Source organism: Bombus huntii, chromosome 14 (assembly GCF_024542735.1).
Source record: "Bombus huntii isolate Logan2020A chromosome 14, iyBomHunt1.1, whole genome shotgun sequence".
Lineage (NCBI taxonomy): Eukaryota > Metazoa > Arthropoda > Insecta > Hymenoptera > Apidae > Bombus > Bombus huntii.
Window position 1 is genome coordinate 4688784 of NC_066251.1, and position 17161 is coordinate 4705944.

General features: G+C 37.5%; 1 protein-coding gene across 1 annotated transcript in view; it reads left to right on the top strand.

Annotated features, from left to right (window-relative positions):
• The first annotated feature begins 4063 nt into the window (after positions 1 to 4063).
• LOC126873538 (uncharacterized) overlaps positions 4064 to 17161 on the top strand; it is a 50576-nt gene continuing 37478 nt past the window's right edge. The window contains exon 1 of the mRNA XM_050634510.1: positions 4064 to 5815. Within this exon, the coding sequence (XP_050490467.1) occupies positions 5713 to 5815 (103 nt within the window). The 5' untranslated portion in view covers positions 4064 to 5712. The remainder of the gene's footprint in view (positions 5816 to 17161) is intronic.

A 17161-nucleotide genomic window follows, 5' to 3' on the forward strand; every position in this document is an offset into this window, starting at 1 on the left:
TCAACTGTATAGTATACACATATATGTACATGTTTGATTTTTATGAAAAGTTGCTATTCGTATATCTAAACATAAGTTTAAAACAACGCTAATAATTACATTTAAAAAATCATAAATCCCACTACTATTAGTGTCAGGCGAGCTGTACATGTATATACTCTGCAAGAAAATACGAGTCAATCGTATGGAATTGACGTTGACGATCCATTAACTCAACTGAACATCAAACAACTCCAAATTCACCTATTTTCCCATTTCGTTCTCTACCAAAGTTATCGTTACCAAAACTCTTTCGATTTGAGAAGCCCCAGCAGGGGGAGCTCAATTTTATTTCAAGCCACGGAACGTTCATTTCTACAGCGTTAAGAATCGGAACAGCAAGACGTCGCGTGTGCGAGCTACGCGTCTGATATTTTTGGCGCCGTCTCTTTTCCCTTTTTCTCTTTCCTCCTCTGACTCTCGCTTTGGGCAGTCGTTTCATCGCAGCAGCCGCATTTTTTCCGCTCGATGCACGTCGGATAAAAATATCTTCTTTTTTCTATCCTTTTTGTTCCTTAACATCATTATTCGTATTGGTTCACGAGGTGTCACGATTGGACGATGGCCACGAGCCTCAATATACTCCGTGTCTCTTTGTGCGACCGTAAATATGCGACGAGAATACTGATATCGAGTCGCAGGGGACATTCGAGAGGTCTCAATCGCTGGTCACCATTGTCGATACAATGCAACCTCGATATGGATCGGTGCATTGTCCAATTACGTCTGACGTGCTCGGTTGCATTGCCGATCGATAATGTTAAAACGAATATCGAGAATATTTCGTTAAAAAAGGAACGAGATACAACTGTTACTAACGATATTTTTCAAGATATACATCCCTGACATAGAGTAGACCGAATAAAAAATTAAATATTTAAAATGTATCGTAGTTATTAACAGAAGTATCGGTTATTCGATAAAACATTTATCGTACATAGCGCTACAAATGTCATTCATTTGTTTTTCAAGTTTTTATACCACAAAACTAAACACGTTAAAAACCTATAAAATCTACTTGAGAAAAGCTTCCCGAAAAAATTACTTCCCGAGGCTACTGTAAATAAATAATAGAATGTTATGGGAAAAAACAGTACAAAAATGCTGAATGCTTCAACCCCAATTTACCCTACAATCTTTTTTCATTCTCTTTGGATTGTTGATTTTATTACAGAATATAAATTCACAAATTTATGTTTCCCTCGAATATGTATGTCTTAATGCGCAGAGAAAATAGAAGAAGAAGTTTGATCTGCATATAATTTCTAATCTCACGACATGTGAATCGATACCAGTCCGATTCACCTTATTTTTTCACCTGGCCATATTGTGGTAACCCTCGGCGAAGTAATTTCGTCTTCCTCTTCGGTCCCTCTGATCCGTTTTTCCTCGGTGACAATAGCACGTTACTAATATGTCGTCGCCACAATTCCGCTGCGAGGCAGGACATATGACATTTTTCGGAGTTTATAGTATTCGAGCCGGGAAGATAGTAAAAGCGATACCTGGAGCATCCATCCCTACTAGGGATGGTACCCTATGTACCCTTTTTTTGGGGGGTGACTTTGCTTAGTGGACGACCGAATATTTTTCTGTGACTTTCATATCCTACTGGTAGCTCTACGTTTGTTCTTATTTATAGAAAAGTAACGTTTGAAGTGTGAATTTCGTATTCGACTCGTTAGTCTGAAATTTCTCTTATTTATAAATATAAAATTAATATTGTTAATTAATTAAAATTAATATTATTTATAAATATAAAATCAACGTTCGAGGCATGAAGATTTTTCTTCATATTCGACTCGTTGTATATTTTTTCATTTATAATTCAAATAATGCTTGAAGCATGAAGCATCTTCCGTTACTTTCATATTCGTTTCATCGCTGTAGGATTATTTTTATTTCGAAGAAAGTAATAATCCACAGCACGAAAATTGTAATAAAATAGAAATGAAATGTAAATATAAATACAGTAAAAGAATTCTAATGTATCAGATACATATATGTACATACTATTCATAGGTTGAAATATATCTAAGAGATGAGTCAAATAATCATCGTAAACGCATCTCCAATTTCCCAACTTTCCATTAGAATTCAATATTTGCAACGTCAAGTTGACGCATGTTTGCGTCCATTTCTTATCTAGCTTCACCAATAAAGTGAGGGTGATGAGGGTGTGACTCAGCTCCTTCCTTCCATCGATATCCGGTGTTCCGTGTCGTTTTGCACGTAATTAGACGGAACTTCAATGGGGCCCGTTCGCAGGTAGCCCGCGCGAGCCAACGAGTGAAAGTGTGTCACCGTATTTTTCGTTTTTCACGTGTTACTCGCAGACGGTGGTCTTGAGACGTTTTGACGTCATGCGTTCCCGCCGATAGCCATTTCCGCGGGCCATTCACTTGACGTCCAAGTACACTTCGGTTTAACAAGATCCAGATAGAAGCCTACCGGGTAGAGATCTATAATATTTATCCAACGTGAAGAACGATGAAGTTGTAGGTACGGGAATAATGCTCGTTCGAAAAATAGGAAAACATACGTGTCCGATCAAATGGAAACGAGAAGATCAGACAGAGGGTTATTACCAAAGGGTGAATTATGATCGTAAAAGAAACTATGATGTGAAAATAAACTGCCACGAGTCACATTTTAACCATTGAGATATCACGAGCTCGGAGTAACAACGAAAATTCGTGGTTTTACTCGCTCGAGAGATAGAGAAGAATACGTGTTCGATCGAATAGAAATAAGAAGATCAAACGTGGATTTACTAAAGGGGTGAATTGTGGTTCTAATGGTTTAAATACGAACTTACACGAGTGAAAATTCATGATCTTATTGGCATCCTTTCAACAAAAGTTCGTGGTTTTACTGGCTTAAAAAATAGAACAGAGTACGTGTTCGATCGAATGGAAATAAGAAGATTAAATGTAGGTTTACTAAGGGGGTGAATTGTGACTCTAATGGTGTAAGAATAAACTTCCAAGAGTCAAATTTCAGCTGTCGAAATATTACGACTTTATCACTATTGTTTCACTAAAAACGCGCCAATGGTTTCATTATCTCGTATCATTATCGACACGTCCGATAAGAATGACGTTTTGCCGCACACCAAACCAATCCAACGTTTCTGGACCATTAATATTTTCTTTTCGCCATCCACATTACCAATATCGTAAATCTTAGCATACGATATGAAGGATGGAAGAAGTTGAAAATTAGTGCATTACATCTATTCCCTAAGGATTTCAGAAACATATCGAAAATGTACAGTTTGTTTGAAAAATAATAGGATTGTCAATATATGTACTTTAATCACGGTGGATGTTTATGCATACTATGAAATTACGATTCAAATAAATATGTACGAAATGCACAAATAATACACAAAGATTTACACGACACTTAAAGTACTCATTGTAATATTTAAAGGACGAAACAAATCTCATTCCTTTAGTTTTGTTCATAAAAATGTAAATTTGCGTACATGTACGTAGTTTACTCATCATACTTGTAAAAATCGTTCTTTTATTCGACATCGACACAACTCTAGAAATGGCCAACGTATGAATAGATTTCGGATTTTAATAATATTATTCCTTTTCGCCATTCATATTTCAGCTGCTCAAAAGTCATAGATATCTAACGCCATAAATCCATACATTTTTCAGGAAACTGCTTCCAATAAACAAACTCGTGCAAGTGAAGAAATTCCTTCAGAAATTCGACGCTACGTGTATAATTGGACACGTATTTGGCAAGTAAAATCGAGAAACTTGCAAAAGACAAAGTCGATGATCGAATTCAAAGAGACTCGTTTAACAATTTCATACGTGTTATCGTATTATCGCATGAGTGAAAGAGGAAAGTTGAAAAATTAGCGTGCCACTCCTATCCTCGAGGGATGCGTGTAAACAGAACGAAGAACGACAGAGGGTTGGTTCTGAAAGGGGGAGAAAGAGAAACCAACGATGGCGATGGAAGGGGAACACGAGGCAGTCGAGCTCGATGCACTCGGCCGTCTATTTAGTCGTTGGTCGTGCGCGCGCCATGCTGGATCGACAACGATCGTTTTTACGTTGCTATTGCGACCAAATGTGTCCGTGTTTTCCTCATCGACGCGTTAATTAAACAGCCTCCTGGCTCGTGAACGATCGTTGACAACGCCGGGGGGTTGGGGGGGAAACTCGGCGAGAAAATCGGATTAATCAGACCATATTTCCTCCGTTTTTGCAACTACGTACAGAACATTGCGACTGTGATGGAAATCGCGAGTGTCGTTGAAACTAGCCTCGATTCGATGGAAACGTACGTATCTGGTTGTCAAGCGAAAAACCTGGTGTTGTGAAACGAAGACTGTTCTACGAAATATCGTCGCAACAAGGAATTATTATACTAAAGTATACGCGTACATATTACTAAAATTTCGGTGCCAGTTGAGTCCAAGGTTTCTGCGTTCAACTGTACTGAAACTGTGAAGATTCTGTAATTAAACCGAAGTTTGTATTTAAGCTATAATTAAGATCCGTGGAATTAAAAAGTGTTAGCAATTGGCCCGAACTAAAATCAGAGATTGTAAAATTATATCTGAATTGAAGCTTCTGTTATCAAGGAGACGGTGAACCAAAGTTGTAGGCCTTTAAAATCGAAGGTTCTAAAATTAGATTTAAATTAAAGCGTTTAAAAAGTCGGCGAACCAAAGGCGAGTCGTTCATCTTAAAATTGAGGATTCTGAAATTAAATCACAATCAACGTTTCTGTTATTGAAAAATCCGCCGGCCGAAAGAGTTGACCTTAAAACTGAAGGCTCCATCACGCAACTAGACTACAGTTTTCGGAGTTGAGAAATCAGCAGACCGAGGGAGTTGACCGGCGATACTTGTTAACTCGGTTTCGAAGGCGAACGCGCCGGCTTGATAAGCGTTATCTGGCTGCAATAATTGCAGGCTGTGTATTACGGTCGGCCATTGTCGTCGAACGTGGAGGCTCCGTTGAGGCGAAAGCTGCTGACCGTGTGTGTCAACAGGTGATACGATCGCGAGAGACAAAAGGTCGAGAGAGTGGGACGTTATCAATCGAACAGGAGTTTGAATGAAAGGGAAAGAGTGCGTAGCGAGCTCACATGAAACGAGAGAATAGAATCAAAAAGAGGCTGAATCGATCGTACAGTGCGTTGTAGCGTTTGGTCACGCGATAAGGTGAAGCTTCGCGTGCGCCGCGAGAAACTAGATAGAGTGATAAGGCCGAAAGAGAGTGGAAAAGGAGTCTGGCGCCTCGTTCCTTCCTCGCTAAAGTGACACGTCGCCTTGGCCAATAAAACGACAGACGGTCTAAACTGAACGGAATCGGCAGCTGCTCTCCCGGTGTGCGCCTCGTACGTTGGCCCCGTCCGCTTTAATTTCAGATCCAGTCAGACCTAGCATTAAATCCTCGGTCGAGTATCCAGTGAGAAAAGTGATCAGCAAATAACAAGAATCTTTTTTGGGGGCCTTCCAATTGCTTTTCCTCTTTTTTTATTTTGGTTCGTTTGAGAAAAAGGAAGTTGGTGTTGTTTCTTTCTTTTTTATCTTGGATATACGAGTTAATAGTGAAACGAAGATCGAAAATATCGTGGACGATGACTGGACGAAACTGATCGAAAGGGGAGAAAGAAACAGAGGATTCGTCAAGATGATGATGGCACCGCAGGTCGTGGGTGTCTTGTTGAAGAAACCGGGACAGCAGAACCACCCACGTTTTCCACCGTTGGACCCACAGGAAACGAAAATCAGAGGTTAGTTTCTTCGTAACGGATCTGCTTTGTATCTTATCTAGTCTCGACTGTGTTTAATTAATAATATCAAGGAAGTCCTGCGTGATAAACGAGTTTCGCCTTGAGAATAAACGTTTTTAGGGATCGTTGAACTCCTCCTGGGGTTAGGTTGAAGATTTCGCGTGGAATTTAATTATTGGAGATACAAGGCAAGCGTGTTCGGTTGAGTTTAAATTGGTTTGAATGTGACTCTAATGGCGTTAGTTGGGCTGGAAGTAGTTGTTTACCAGTCGATTGGATGCGCGGAAACGTAAACTCACCATTCACCACCGGCCTTCTATGCTCGATCCTCATTATATTATCGATGTTATGATTCATTGGGCCGTGTTGTTACAACATTCATCTTATCGGGCCATAACTCGAGGCGCTGTTTCGAATGAAAGTGAATGTTCAACCGTTCCCTGAAACACGCGGGTTTCGCTCATCGGATCTATCGATTTTCTGGATAAACCTCGTATCGAAAGAAACCTGGTGTTTTACGTATCTCGCTGATTAATAGCGTGTGGAATGATTTAGCATGATATTCTGACGATTTATCATGCGATAACGGTGAAATACGTTTATTAGCCGTTTTAGCGCTCTGAATCTATATATTGGTTTTGAAAAATTGCTTATCTTGTACTAGAAACTCTTGTATTTGCAGATAATATTGTTTATGTATCTTGTGATTATCAAATGCTTGGTTTATTATTTTCCTATCGTCAATGATTTGTTACGTGTAATCCGTTACATAATCAGTTACATAAATATATTTAATATCGTGCAAAATATGATATGCGATTTTTAATGTCTGTAACAAATCAGCTGAATGATATGAATTGTCGCATTTGGATCTTCAAACGATTCCAAGTGAATCCAATTCAGAGAAGGAAGATTTTAATCAACAATAAAAAGATTAATATTCATGAATCTTTTCAAAATAACGTGGAAACACCGTGACGAAAGTAGAAAGATCTTAATCAACAATAAAAGGGTTAATATTCATGAATATTTCCCAAATAACGTAGGAACGTTATTATAAAAGAAAAAAGATTTTAATCAACAATAGATGGGTTAATATTCATGAATGTTATCCAAATAATATATAAAAGTCGTGACGAAAAGAAAAAGATTTCAATCGAAACTAAAATGATTAACAATCGCGAATTCTTTCAAAATAACGAGGAAACGTGGAAGAAGAAGAAAGATAGATAACAATATCAAAATAGTTAACATTCAGGAAGTCTTTTTACGTAACATAGAAACGTCGTGACGTAGAAGTAGAAAAATTTCAACTAATATTGAAGTGTTAATATTTGCGAATTTTCAAACAACGTAGAAACACCACGAGGAAAGTAAGAAGATCTCGATCAACGTCAAAAGGAATAATATTAATGTTCACCACTTCTTTACGTTTAATATTGCAATTAATATTCAGGAATTCTTTTCAAATAACATGGCAACGTCATGTCGAAAGAAGAAACATTTTAATCGACATTGGAAAGATTAACATTTAGAAATTCTTTTCAAATAACGTAGAAAAGTCACGAAGAGGGTAGAAAAATTCCAACTAACGTTAAAAGGATTAATATTCGCGAAATCATTTCAAATATCACGAAAATGCCGTAACTGGAGAAGAAAGGTTTCAACCCACGTCAAAAGAATTAATACTCCACGAATCTTTTGCAAATATGTAACATAGAAATATCGCACTGAATATAACGGAAGAACACGAGCCGTTCACCAAGCGCCGCCATTCCTTCACTTGTCTTAGCATAATAAAAAAAAGCGTATCACGAAATTCTTGCGGTCCCCCGGGCGACTAGTATGGTCGGCTTTTTCCGCAACGGAAACTCGCAACCTCTCACGATTCGATTGACAATTCGTGCTCCGTAATCCGGTATCTGGGCTACCGTGGTAACGGGATACTTTTACGCGGTTATCCACTCTGGGGAACATGAAAACTGGCTGTCTAGCGTCGACTTCCACTACGAGAAGCTTCTCGTTCCTTTTTCTCCGCATACGAGCTCTACGATCCGAGGGATCGTGGCCCTGACACCGTCCATGATTTAATGTCAGGGTTGACGACACCCGAGGAAATTTCACCGGCTTCGATGACAGAATTTATACGAACCTTTAATCACCGTGGATCGATCGAGGTCGAACGAAATTCTGGAAACTCTTCGTCTCCTCAACGGATTTTCTTCGTTTTTAAGTACATTCCGCGTAAAAATACGGCTGAATTTCATTTTGCGGCACACCAAGTTTCTGATTTGTCTTAGTAACATATGGTAGGTAGTTTATGACGAGTAGGATCCGAATATGGTTATTTCAGTAGTTAGGCATCTGAAAGTTTAGAGCAGATGCTTCGGATGAAATTTATGTTGAATTTTATTCCATTCTTTTCGTCATATCATTTTAATTCTATCAATACATGTACGTGTATAACACGCATTACGAATGGTATTGCAGTTGCTAGTCATAATTCCACTTTTCGCAACGATTTCCAGTTAATCTTGTTTATAGGTAGATGACAAATAATGTAGTATCTGTTTTGTAACGTTTTATCTAATCTATATCATCCGATTTCAAATATCAATCACGATATGTGGCTTAATGAACGATATCCCGAGTTCTAAAAGATATCACTTGGAAAAATCGGTAAGAATACCTGGAAAGTTCTTCGTTGAGTATCGCGTAGGTTCAGGGTTGAGATAAAAGTGGGAGGATCGCGCGAAAGCTTGTTGCGCCGTGTGGCTAATTGTGACTGACAAGTGGAGTACCTAAATTCCATCGTTTACGGCAGGTCAAGAAACAGTAAAAGGAAAGCAGGTGAGTCTATCAACGTATCCGTACTGGTTTTGACGCCGCCACACTGAATTTCTACCTGCCTTCCTCCCCCTGTACGACCAATTATCAAACACCCTTTCTCTTCTAACGGAAACTTCTCCAATTTTTAACTCCTTACTTGTTCTATTTACAAACTATGTTCTGACTTTTCGAAATGAAATGTGTCAAATAGCACTGTTCACAGAAACGAATTTATAATAAATGTGTAATATTAGCTTCCATGGAGGCAAATCTCAAACTTCAGGACCACATAACACTCATCAAAAGAAGTAAGAATCTTTTAATAAACGTGGGTCCACATATCATTATAATTATTTGACATCTTCATCAACGAATTATTTATTTACGAATAGCATATGATAAGGAAACATCAGCTGGTCATGCACAATTTTCTACGCAATGATGTGGCTATCAGTTCCTTCTTCGTATGTTATCCTTTGACAACTTGCGTTGGGATTATCATCAGTTCTTTGTAGAACTCTTTTTCCTAACTGAAATCTAAAAATTCGACCTGCTTCCCATGTTCCACAATTTAGAAAATTACCCTTCAATATTGTATCTCTTAATCGTTGACATATGGCAGTGAACGAATTTATGATCGGCTGTCTGCAGTGCAAAAAACATTATTCACGCAATAAAAAGATTCTTCTCTTATGATATTACAGACTCATCTCGGAAATGTTTTATAAAACCAATGACATATGGAGACACATTTATCAAGACTTTTGCTTCTGACGAGTACCACATGGTCCTCAACTTTGACTGCAACTCTTCGAAGCATCCCGTATATCCCAATAACTTTTTTAGCATTACCGTTACAAAAAGATAGTGGTCTCGATTTTTTACTTTCACAAAGAATACTTTTCCCGGCAGCGTCGACTTTTCCCCGGACACGGCCGACGCAACAAATTCGGCACTTAATCGTGCAGAAACGGAGTTAATCGAAGGGAAAGTTTCTTTATACGCGAATGCGAGATCTTAGGGCATTACGTTACGCTAATTTTCCACATTCTCGATGAATTTTCGAGCCGACCAGGTTCGAACGAACCGTGTATAGATGTTGCAGAAGGGGAGTTTGAATCCCTTGCATTTCATTTTTCGAAGCATCTTCAGTTCCTCTCTTCGGTTCCCCTCGAAGGATTTTTCGCGAAACGCGAGTCCTGACATAAAGGAGCGTTCTTTGTAGTGCAGAGGGGCTTTGCAATTCTTGTAAATAGCCAATGGGTCCCCTTAAAGAACCCCACGGAACTCGCACGAGTGTCCGCAAATGGTGACACACGTTTCACACTTCGAGGTCCGCGTGTACGAGCCGGGAAACAGGATCTCCGGATTTTTTAGGCTGTACGCAAGTGGCTGTTGCCTTGCCGTAAATAAATTGTCGCTCATGAAATATCCGACCAATGGTCGAGGTGAAATAAATTTGCAACTCAATGACACGGCCTCCACGATAACGTCCACGTTGACAAGAGACACGACTGGGACGTTTCTCCTCGAATTTCGCGATCCTTTCGGACGTGTATGCTTCGGTATGATGGTTCAATTTCTTATCGACCTTGAATTCGAAAGACGAAACTCTTCTCCTTCGAGTTTGATAAATTTAAGGATTTTTTTGAAAATTTCATCGTATGATATGACCGTCAAATAACTTTTGACTTTCAACACGTTATGTAAATGTGCAAATGTAGAAAACTTAAGTGTGTTTTTATTCACGATCACACTTTCATATCTATCTCGAATTCGAGAGGTTGTTCCTTCGAATCTGATAATTTTCACGATCTTCAAATTCTATTCATCGTTTCGGACCATTTATAACAACGTTTAAGAACTTTTGACTGTCATTACGTTTTAAATGACAGATATTACTGGAGACATACGTATGTTTCCTTTTTAGGGTAATATTATAATCCTGTGAGCAGATTTATGTTCTTAATAAATCTGATGAATTTTTGTTGGTTTCAGTCTTCTGACTATGCCAGTGTAGCATTTATTTAACGAAAAATTTATGTGAGATTCAACTGTCGTATTGTGCATCTTCGTGACTCATGTAATTTCTTCCTGTTCAGGGAAGATGTTTAATGCCTTACGAATTTCCTCACTTCTGACGCATAAGAACGGATCTATGATCGTGCGAATTATTTTATCAACCAAAATTCCCACTTTTTTATATACTTTTTTATATCTGGCTGCTATTCTTTAAAATTGGATTGTGTAGATTTGAAACTATATTCATTATAAATAGAGATGTTAAATAGTCGATATTCAATTAATAGTATAATAGTAGTTTTAGACTAATAGTACAATATAAATAGAGTGAGAATAATATCGAATATCCTTTGTCTGGAGGAAGACTCGAATATGTCATTTAAGGAAGTCAGAATTGGTATTTGCGAGTAGAATGTACTGTATCGTAATTCTCGTTGCGTCGCGAGGACGCCAGCTTGTGCACGCTATTGAAATTTAGGTCACAGCGTCGAATTAAGCACGGTTCACAAGTGCCATTGACGAAAACCCGCTACGACCAGGGATTAAGATGTATACACGAAGATAATGTTTAATCCCCATTCGTCGAGTTTCTTCGAATGTCCGCGAATCCTTTCATGAACTCAATTCTATCCTCCTGTGAGAAGTTTGCCCCTGTTGATACGTTTACGAGAATTAATTCCTTAAGCTTCTCTCGTTGAAGGAAAATGGAGGACCTTTATGGAACAAGAAACCATTGGGAAATCCTTTAACGACGAACAAAAAGAAAGATGTAGTACGTTTTCTACTATTCAAACGTCATGATATATAATAATTGAAATTCATAACCACACTTCCTTTGGATGAATTGAAATTCATAACAAAAGCTTCCTCCACACTTGTCATTTTTGTTCGATACATTTCCATTATTTTATTGGTATATTCATCATATTACACAATTGCCACGAATATATCCGTTCTTGCAGTAACTCGCAAAAATATTGCAATATTTTCTAGAAATCTTTTATGAATATTACCAAACACAATTAAACAATATTAGTAATGTAATGAGACTCGACTATTATACTGATAAACACAAGTTTGATTCGACACAAGTGTGATAAAAGTTATCTGAACTAGAAAAGTATATGAGGCTATGAGAAACGTATTTAATTGAACCAGGAAATTATGGAATCTTGATAAATGATTTTATAGAATCAGCCAATTTTCATTCGACATGTTTCATTCATCGTGAGACAAAATATAGGTAATTTTTGATAATATTAATTCCAGCATATTGCGAGTCTTCTGACAACTGGAGTACGTCATTATCTAAAAAGTCAAGAAAACGAGGATTGTTCTTGTTACGAGCTCCTCTATTTTCCTAATAAAATTTTATTCATGACGTACAATACCATCAAAAGTAATTGCATATATACCTTTATTTCACAGTGAAGCAATTTCTTATCCGGTTCTACATTTCATTGCCATAATACCACATTGTCATTCCATATCAAAGTATTACTAATGATATGAAATTTAACATACTTGGTCCTAAATTAAGTAACAAATTAAGTAACAAACAGCATGGTATGCAAACCTCTTTTGTAGCCACTGCAAATGAACGCGGGTGTAAATAAAAAGGACACGGAGGTGATCGTGCAAATGACACGGCGAACGATGCGAAGAGGATCGACTGCAAATCGCGAGGAACGACACCGTGACTTAGGTTCGTCGATCGAATCGAATCTCGGCCACGAAAGACGCGCGTTCTGCCTTTCACTAAATGCTCGACCGTCTTCTTTTACACGTATTCGGGATTCAAATAGTCGACCCGGTCGTGCCATTTACCATTCGAGGTTCTCTATATCATTGCGCTGTCCGTAGAGCGTTCCTCATTGTGCGTATCCAAACACACGTTCCGCGAGGAAAACAATGAGATTAAACTTGGACTGATTTATTCGCTGAAGGAAGAGTAAAATTATCTCATTGTGTAATATTTCATTTTATACTCTTAATCTGGCTGCGATCTTGGAATTTTTATATTTTAATCTTGTCCTTATTTCGACAAACGAAAAATTGCGTTCAACCTTGAGATATTTGTTAACGTTGGAAAAATAGAATTGATTGAAAATGGCCGAAAAAATGCGGCGTTAGATTGCAAACGTGGGTCGTTCATGTGTGTTGCGATCTTTCGATGGATAATCTAAAGATAGTCTAAAGAAAATTTTAAAAAATTCCTATGAAGTCTTCGAAAATACTAAGTTAAAATTATCATCAATTTTTTGAAAAACAATTGAAATACATTATGTGGTAAACAGTATGAAATAAAACACATAAATAAAAATTCATATTTACACGCCAAGGCTTAAATAAGATAGTATAATATAGTTACAGATATAGCTTAAAATTTTCTCCTCGAATAGTAGAAACTGCGGTGGTACTCAAATTGAACCATGTGAACAGCGCTTAAACGCGCGGCGCAGATTGAAAATGTTTGTAAAGTCGTGGAAAACGGGGGCAGAGGAAGTGGAACGATTCCTCTTGCGGTGTTATTCGTAGGTAAACAGGTGTTTCAGAGGAACGTGGGCGCCGCTATGGTGGGCGATTTCAATAATTCACTTTCATCTGTTTCCGAGCTTGCCTAAAGAAAGGAGAACGATGCCTGATTTTAGAAATAAATCTAACATAAAAAAAATCTCGAATTTCTACAATTTTTTGGAAATTTTATTTTCCTTCTAAATCTTAAAATATACATATATATATTTTTTAATTTATGGGTTTTATGTCAGTCCTATTTCACTAACTGTGTTCACAAAAATATAAATTTGCATAAAAATTCGTAGCCTACTCATCACGCTAATATATAAAGATATATGTCACAAAATATGAACATTGAATGTTTGTAGCTGGTTATACACTTGTAAGAGCGTATTGCAAAATTTGTTTCTTTCGTTTGAAAATATATAACACAGTACATAAAAATTGAAAGGATGATTCTATATAATATGAAAGTGTATTGCAATGTTTTCTCTGTTTTGATATATTCGTTCTCGAGCAAAGTACTGCAAAACTCTTTCCTCGTTGCTTCATTAATATTAAAGCAGCGGTTAGATTGGAAGATCGCTCCAGTTACGAGAGAATAATTAAAACAGCAGGCGTGGCGAAGTTGATCTCCTTCGGTTACTCGACTTAGCCAGGTTTGCAAGTGATCATTTTCGATAATCGTCGATCACTCGGTAAAGCAATCGATCGAGGCTCGACGAGTCTTGGAGCGTAGAATTGACGTCTTCCGTGATTTCTCGCGCAAAGAACACGCCAACAAAGAAAAAAATATTCGTTTCTCCGAAGAAATGCCGTTCGACTAGTAGCCATCCATCTATCGATCATAAATCGATCACGGATCGCGTCGAGAAGCTGAGGAATCATTCCGGTGAAAACTGGACGTGACCGTTTTTTTATTTCACGACGATCTCTCGCCGCATCGATATCACAATTAGCCGACCAGAGGATTTAATAATATTCACTTTCTAATTCCAGAGTTCGTGATTGCACCGAACTTGCTCGGTCACGACTTAACATTTTCGAGTGAGCCTCATTATCGATCGTTTTCGGGTTCTCGAATTGCTCTACATTCCTCTGCTAGGCATAGATAAAATACGTTTTTCACAAAATAACTGTAAAATGATTGCAAAAATATGAAAGAATTAACCCTTGCAAATTTTTCGCAAACCTAGAAGAAGTAATTTAAAAAATCTCGCTACTTTGAGAATTTTATTCTGAAGATTTGTGGTTGAATAAAAATCGTAATATTACTTTCTCCGCAAATTAAGAGAAGCAAAACTTAGAAAAGTAAAATTGTAATTTTCCTACGTCACAAGACTGGAAAGGATAATTTCAAAAATATTTTACAGCATATTCTGAAGAATAAGTAAAAAGATCTGTTCCATTGTGCTGTAATATTTTCTTCCAAGTTCGTTGCTCAATAATGTTTTCCCGATGAATTAAAAAAAAAAAAATAAAAATTAGACTGATCGAACTTGCAACGACGTACACAAAACCGAACAGTTCGACAAACCCGTATACTATTTGCGATAAGGCTAATCTAAATGGATTTTACATAAGCAGAGCTCGTTGAAGCGGAGAAGAACTACTTACATACATATGTATACGCGATCTCTCGAACAGAAATAGTAGCACAATGAAGAGCCGGCGGTTATACGCAGAACTGTATATTATCTCGTTGTTCCGTGCTTCTTATCACAACCTCGGATGATAAAGCATCCGGAATTATTCAACGTTCAACGTACGCCTCGTTGGACCGTGTTCCCTTCGCGTAGTTGATGAGTCTCGACAAAAGCGTCTACAAACAACTGTTTCGAATTACATATGGATACGCTTCAAACTAAAACTGCCACGTTATTGAAAATAAAACGAAGCTCGTATGATAAAAAACTTCGTAATACGAGAATTATGAAAATCAACAGCAGCAATCGTTCGAGAAACAATCCAGAAATCATCATCGTTATCGTTTATCTAAGAAATATAATTCAGATGGTCGCTCTGTTAGAACATGGAACGTCGATATTTTTTTGTCGGCGAACGATTTTCTCCGATAGTATCGGCGAGTTGTTCCGTCGACCCCTTTAAGCCGGATTTCTACGAGGTTGTATCGCATAGAACCGGGTTCTGGCCGCCCGGATTCGCAACCAGTCCTGCGAGGGAAAAGCGGTTGTGAAAATGTCTCGGTGCGAGTCGTGCGGCTAGATCTACGTGATCCAGGATCTATGATCGTGGCGCACGCCGCGATCGTGCGCGCGTTCACCGACTGGATCGCGTAGCCTCTTCCGAGTCGAATTATTATTTTCTCGATGAAACGCGTGCCACAAAGCAAGATGCACCTTCGTCTGGTACACTTTCACTATTCCAGCTGTTCCAAGAAGTTTGCTCCCTGTACCATTTTTTCCTTTTCTTCCTTTTTTCCTTTTTTTTTTTTTTTTTTTTTTTTTGTTGTATAATTTTGGAATTACGCCACTGCATCGATGAATTTGATAGAAATCGATGAATTACATCAACAGGTTTGAAACTATATCGCTGGTCGAGAAAGGCATGCAATTCCATGCAAATTTAGAGACGAGGAAACTTATATGCAAAAATACATAAAATTGAATTCTTATAAAAACTTTTGCCTTCTTGTAATCGATTCAAACTGTTATTTATGTATGTGCATTATTTTCTACAGAACCTACATTTAATGCATTTAAATATTCAGTGTGATTGATTTCACTGTATAATAAAAAGAAATTATACAGTAGAGAATAATAAATTTTATCGAAAAAATAAAGAATTTATTAAATTTTATTTTCATTATGGATAATCGTTGTATAATTCTGGATAGAAAATCAAACTTAATAATATTATGCAGGAATTTTTATTCATTATATTTATTAATAGTGCTAACTTCCATCTTGTAATTTCATTAGTATGTAATACTAATTCAATCGTGTAAGAGGATCCACGTCCGCGTTGATATCATCCGATCGTATCTGAATGAAGTTACAGAGAGGAATTGAGCAACTCGTTCTCCACAATTTACCAATGTATTCGATAAAAGTGCAGATTCCCATTACGTGTTAACTAGGTTGAAATCGTCGAAGGAATTCGATACGAAATACTAGTAATGTTTCTGCCTGCTTATCTATTACATAATCGCAGAATGAATATCAGAACACTGGATATTCATGACGCTGTAGAATTTCTATGGAATCGAGGAGGGAAGTCGAGAATCGGAAAGCTCGTTAATTCCATTGACACCGACTATGTAGGATGGCTGAATTTCACCAGCCGCGATTCTTACTCCAACCGGCTTGGATATCATATTTTACTGCGATCAGTTTTGCCTGGAAACGGACGGGACGCTATGGGACTTTCTAAAAAATGATTTGCATGAGGTAAAAATATTCCGTACAACGGCACACGCGAGACTCGTTAGATTGTCAAAACTGTGCGCGACGTCCTGGACAGGAAATTAAATCAGGAAGTGGAGAAGAAAAGATAAGAAAGTATTGGCAGGGAAAGATCGTTTCATAAAATTGAATCGACAATAAGAAATAGGAACAAGGAAGCAGAACGTATTACTTTTATGGAGAAATGAATTTGATGACTGGGAAGTAGAAAATGAGAATCTAATTGCGTGAAGTGGCAAGCCATTGAAATTGAAACCATAAAAGTTGGATTCTAATACTTATACGGTAGTATGTACATAATAATCTGTTTATAAAGTAATGAGAATACTAATATACTAATTCATACATCGAGTATATTTGTTAAAATTGCTCTTTTTATATAAAGTATACGCTTCTTCAAGATATATACGTTTCTAAAAATGATTAACTAATAAATGAACAAATTTACAAGTTCTTGTATGTATCCTTGTCATATTTACTTGTATGGTAGCAACATACTTAGCCACAAGTCTTTTATCGCAGTTTTGTGTCTTAGGAATAACGCTTATAGAAA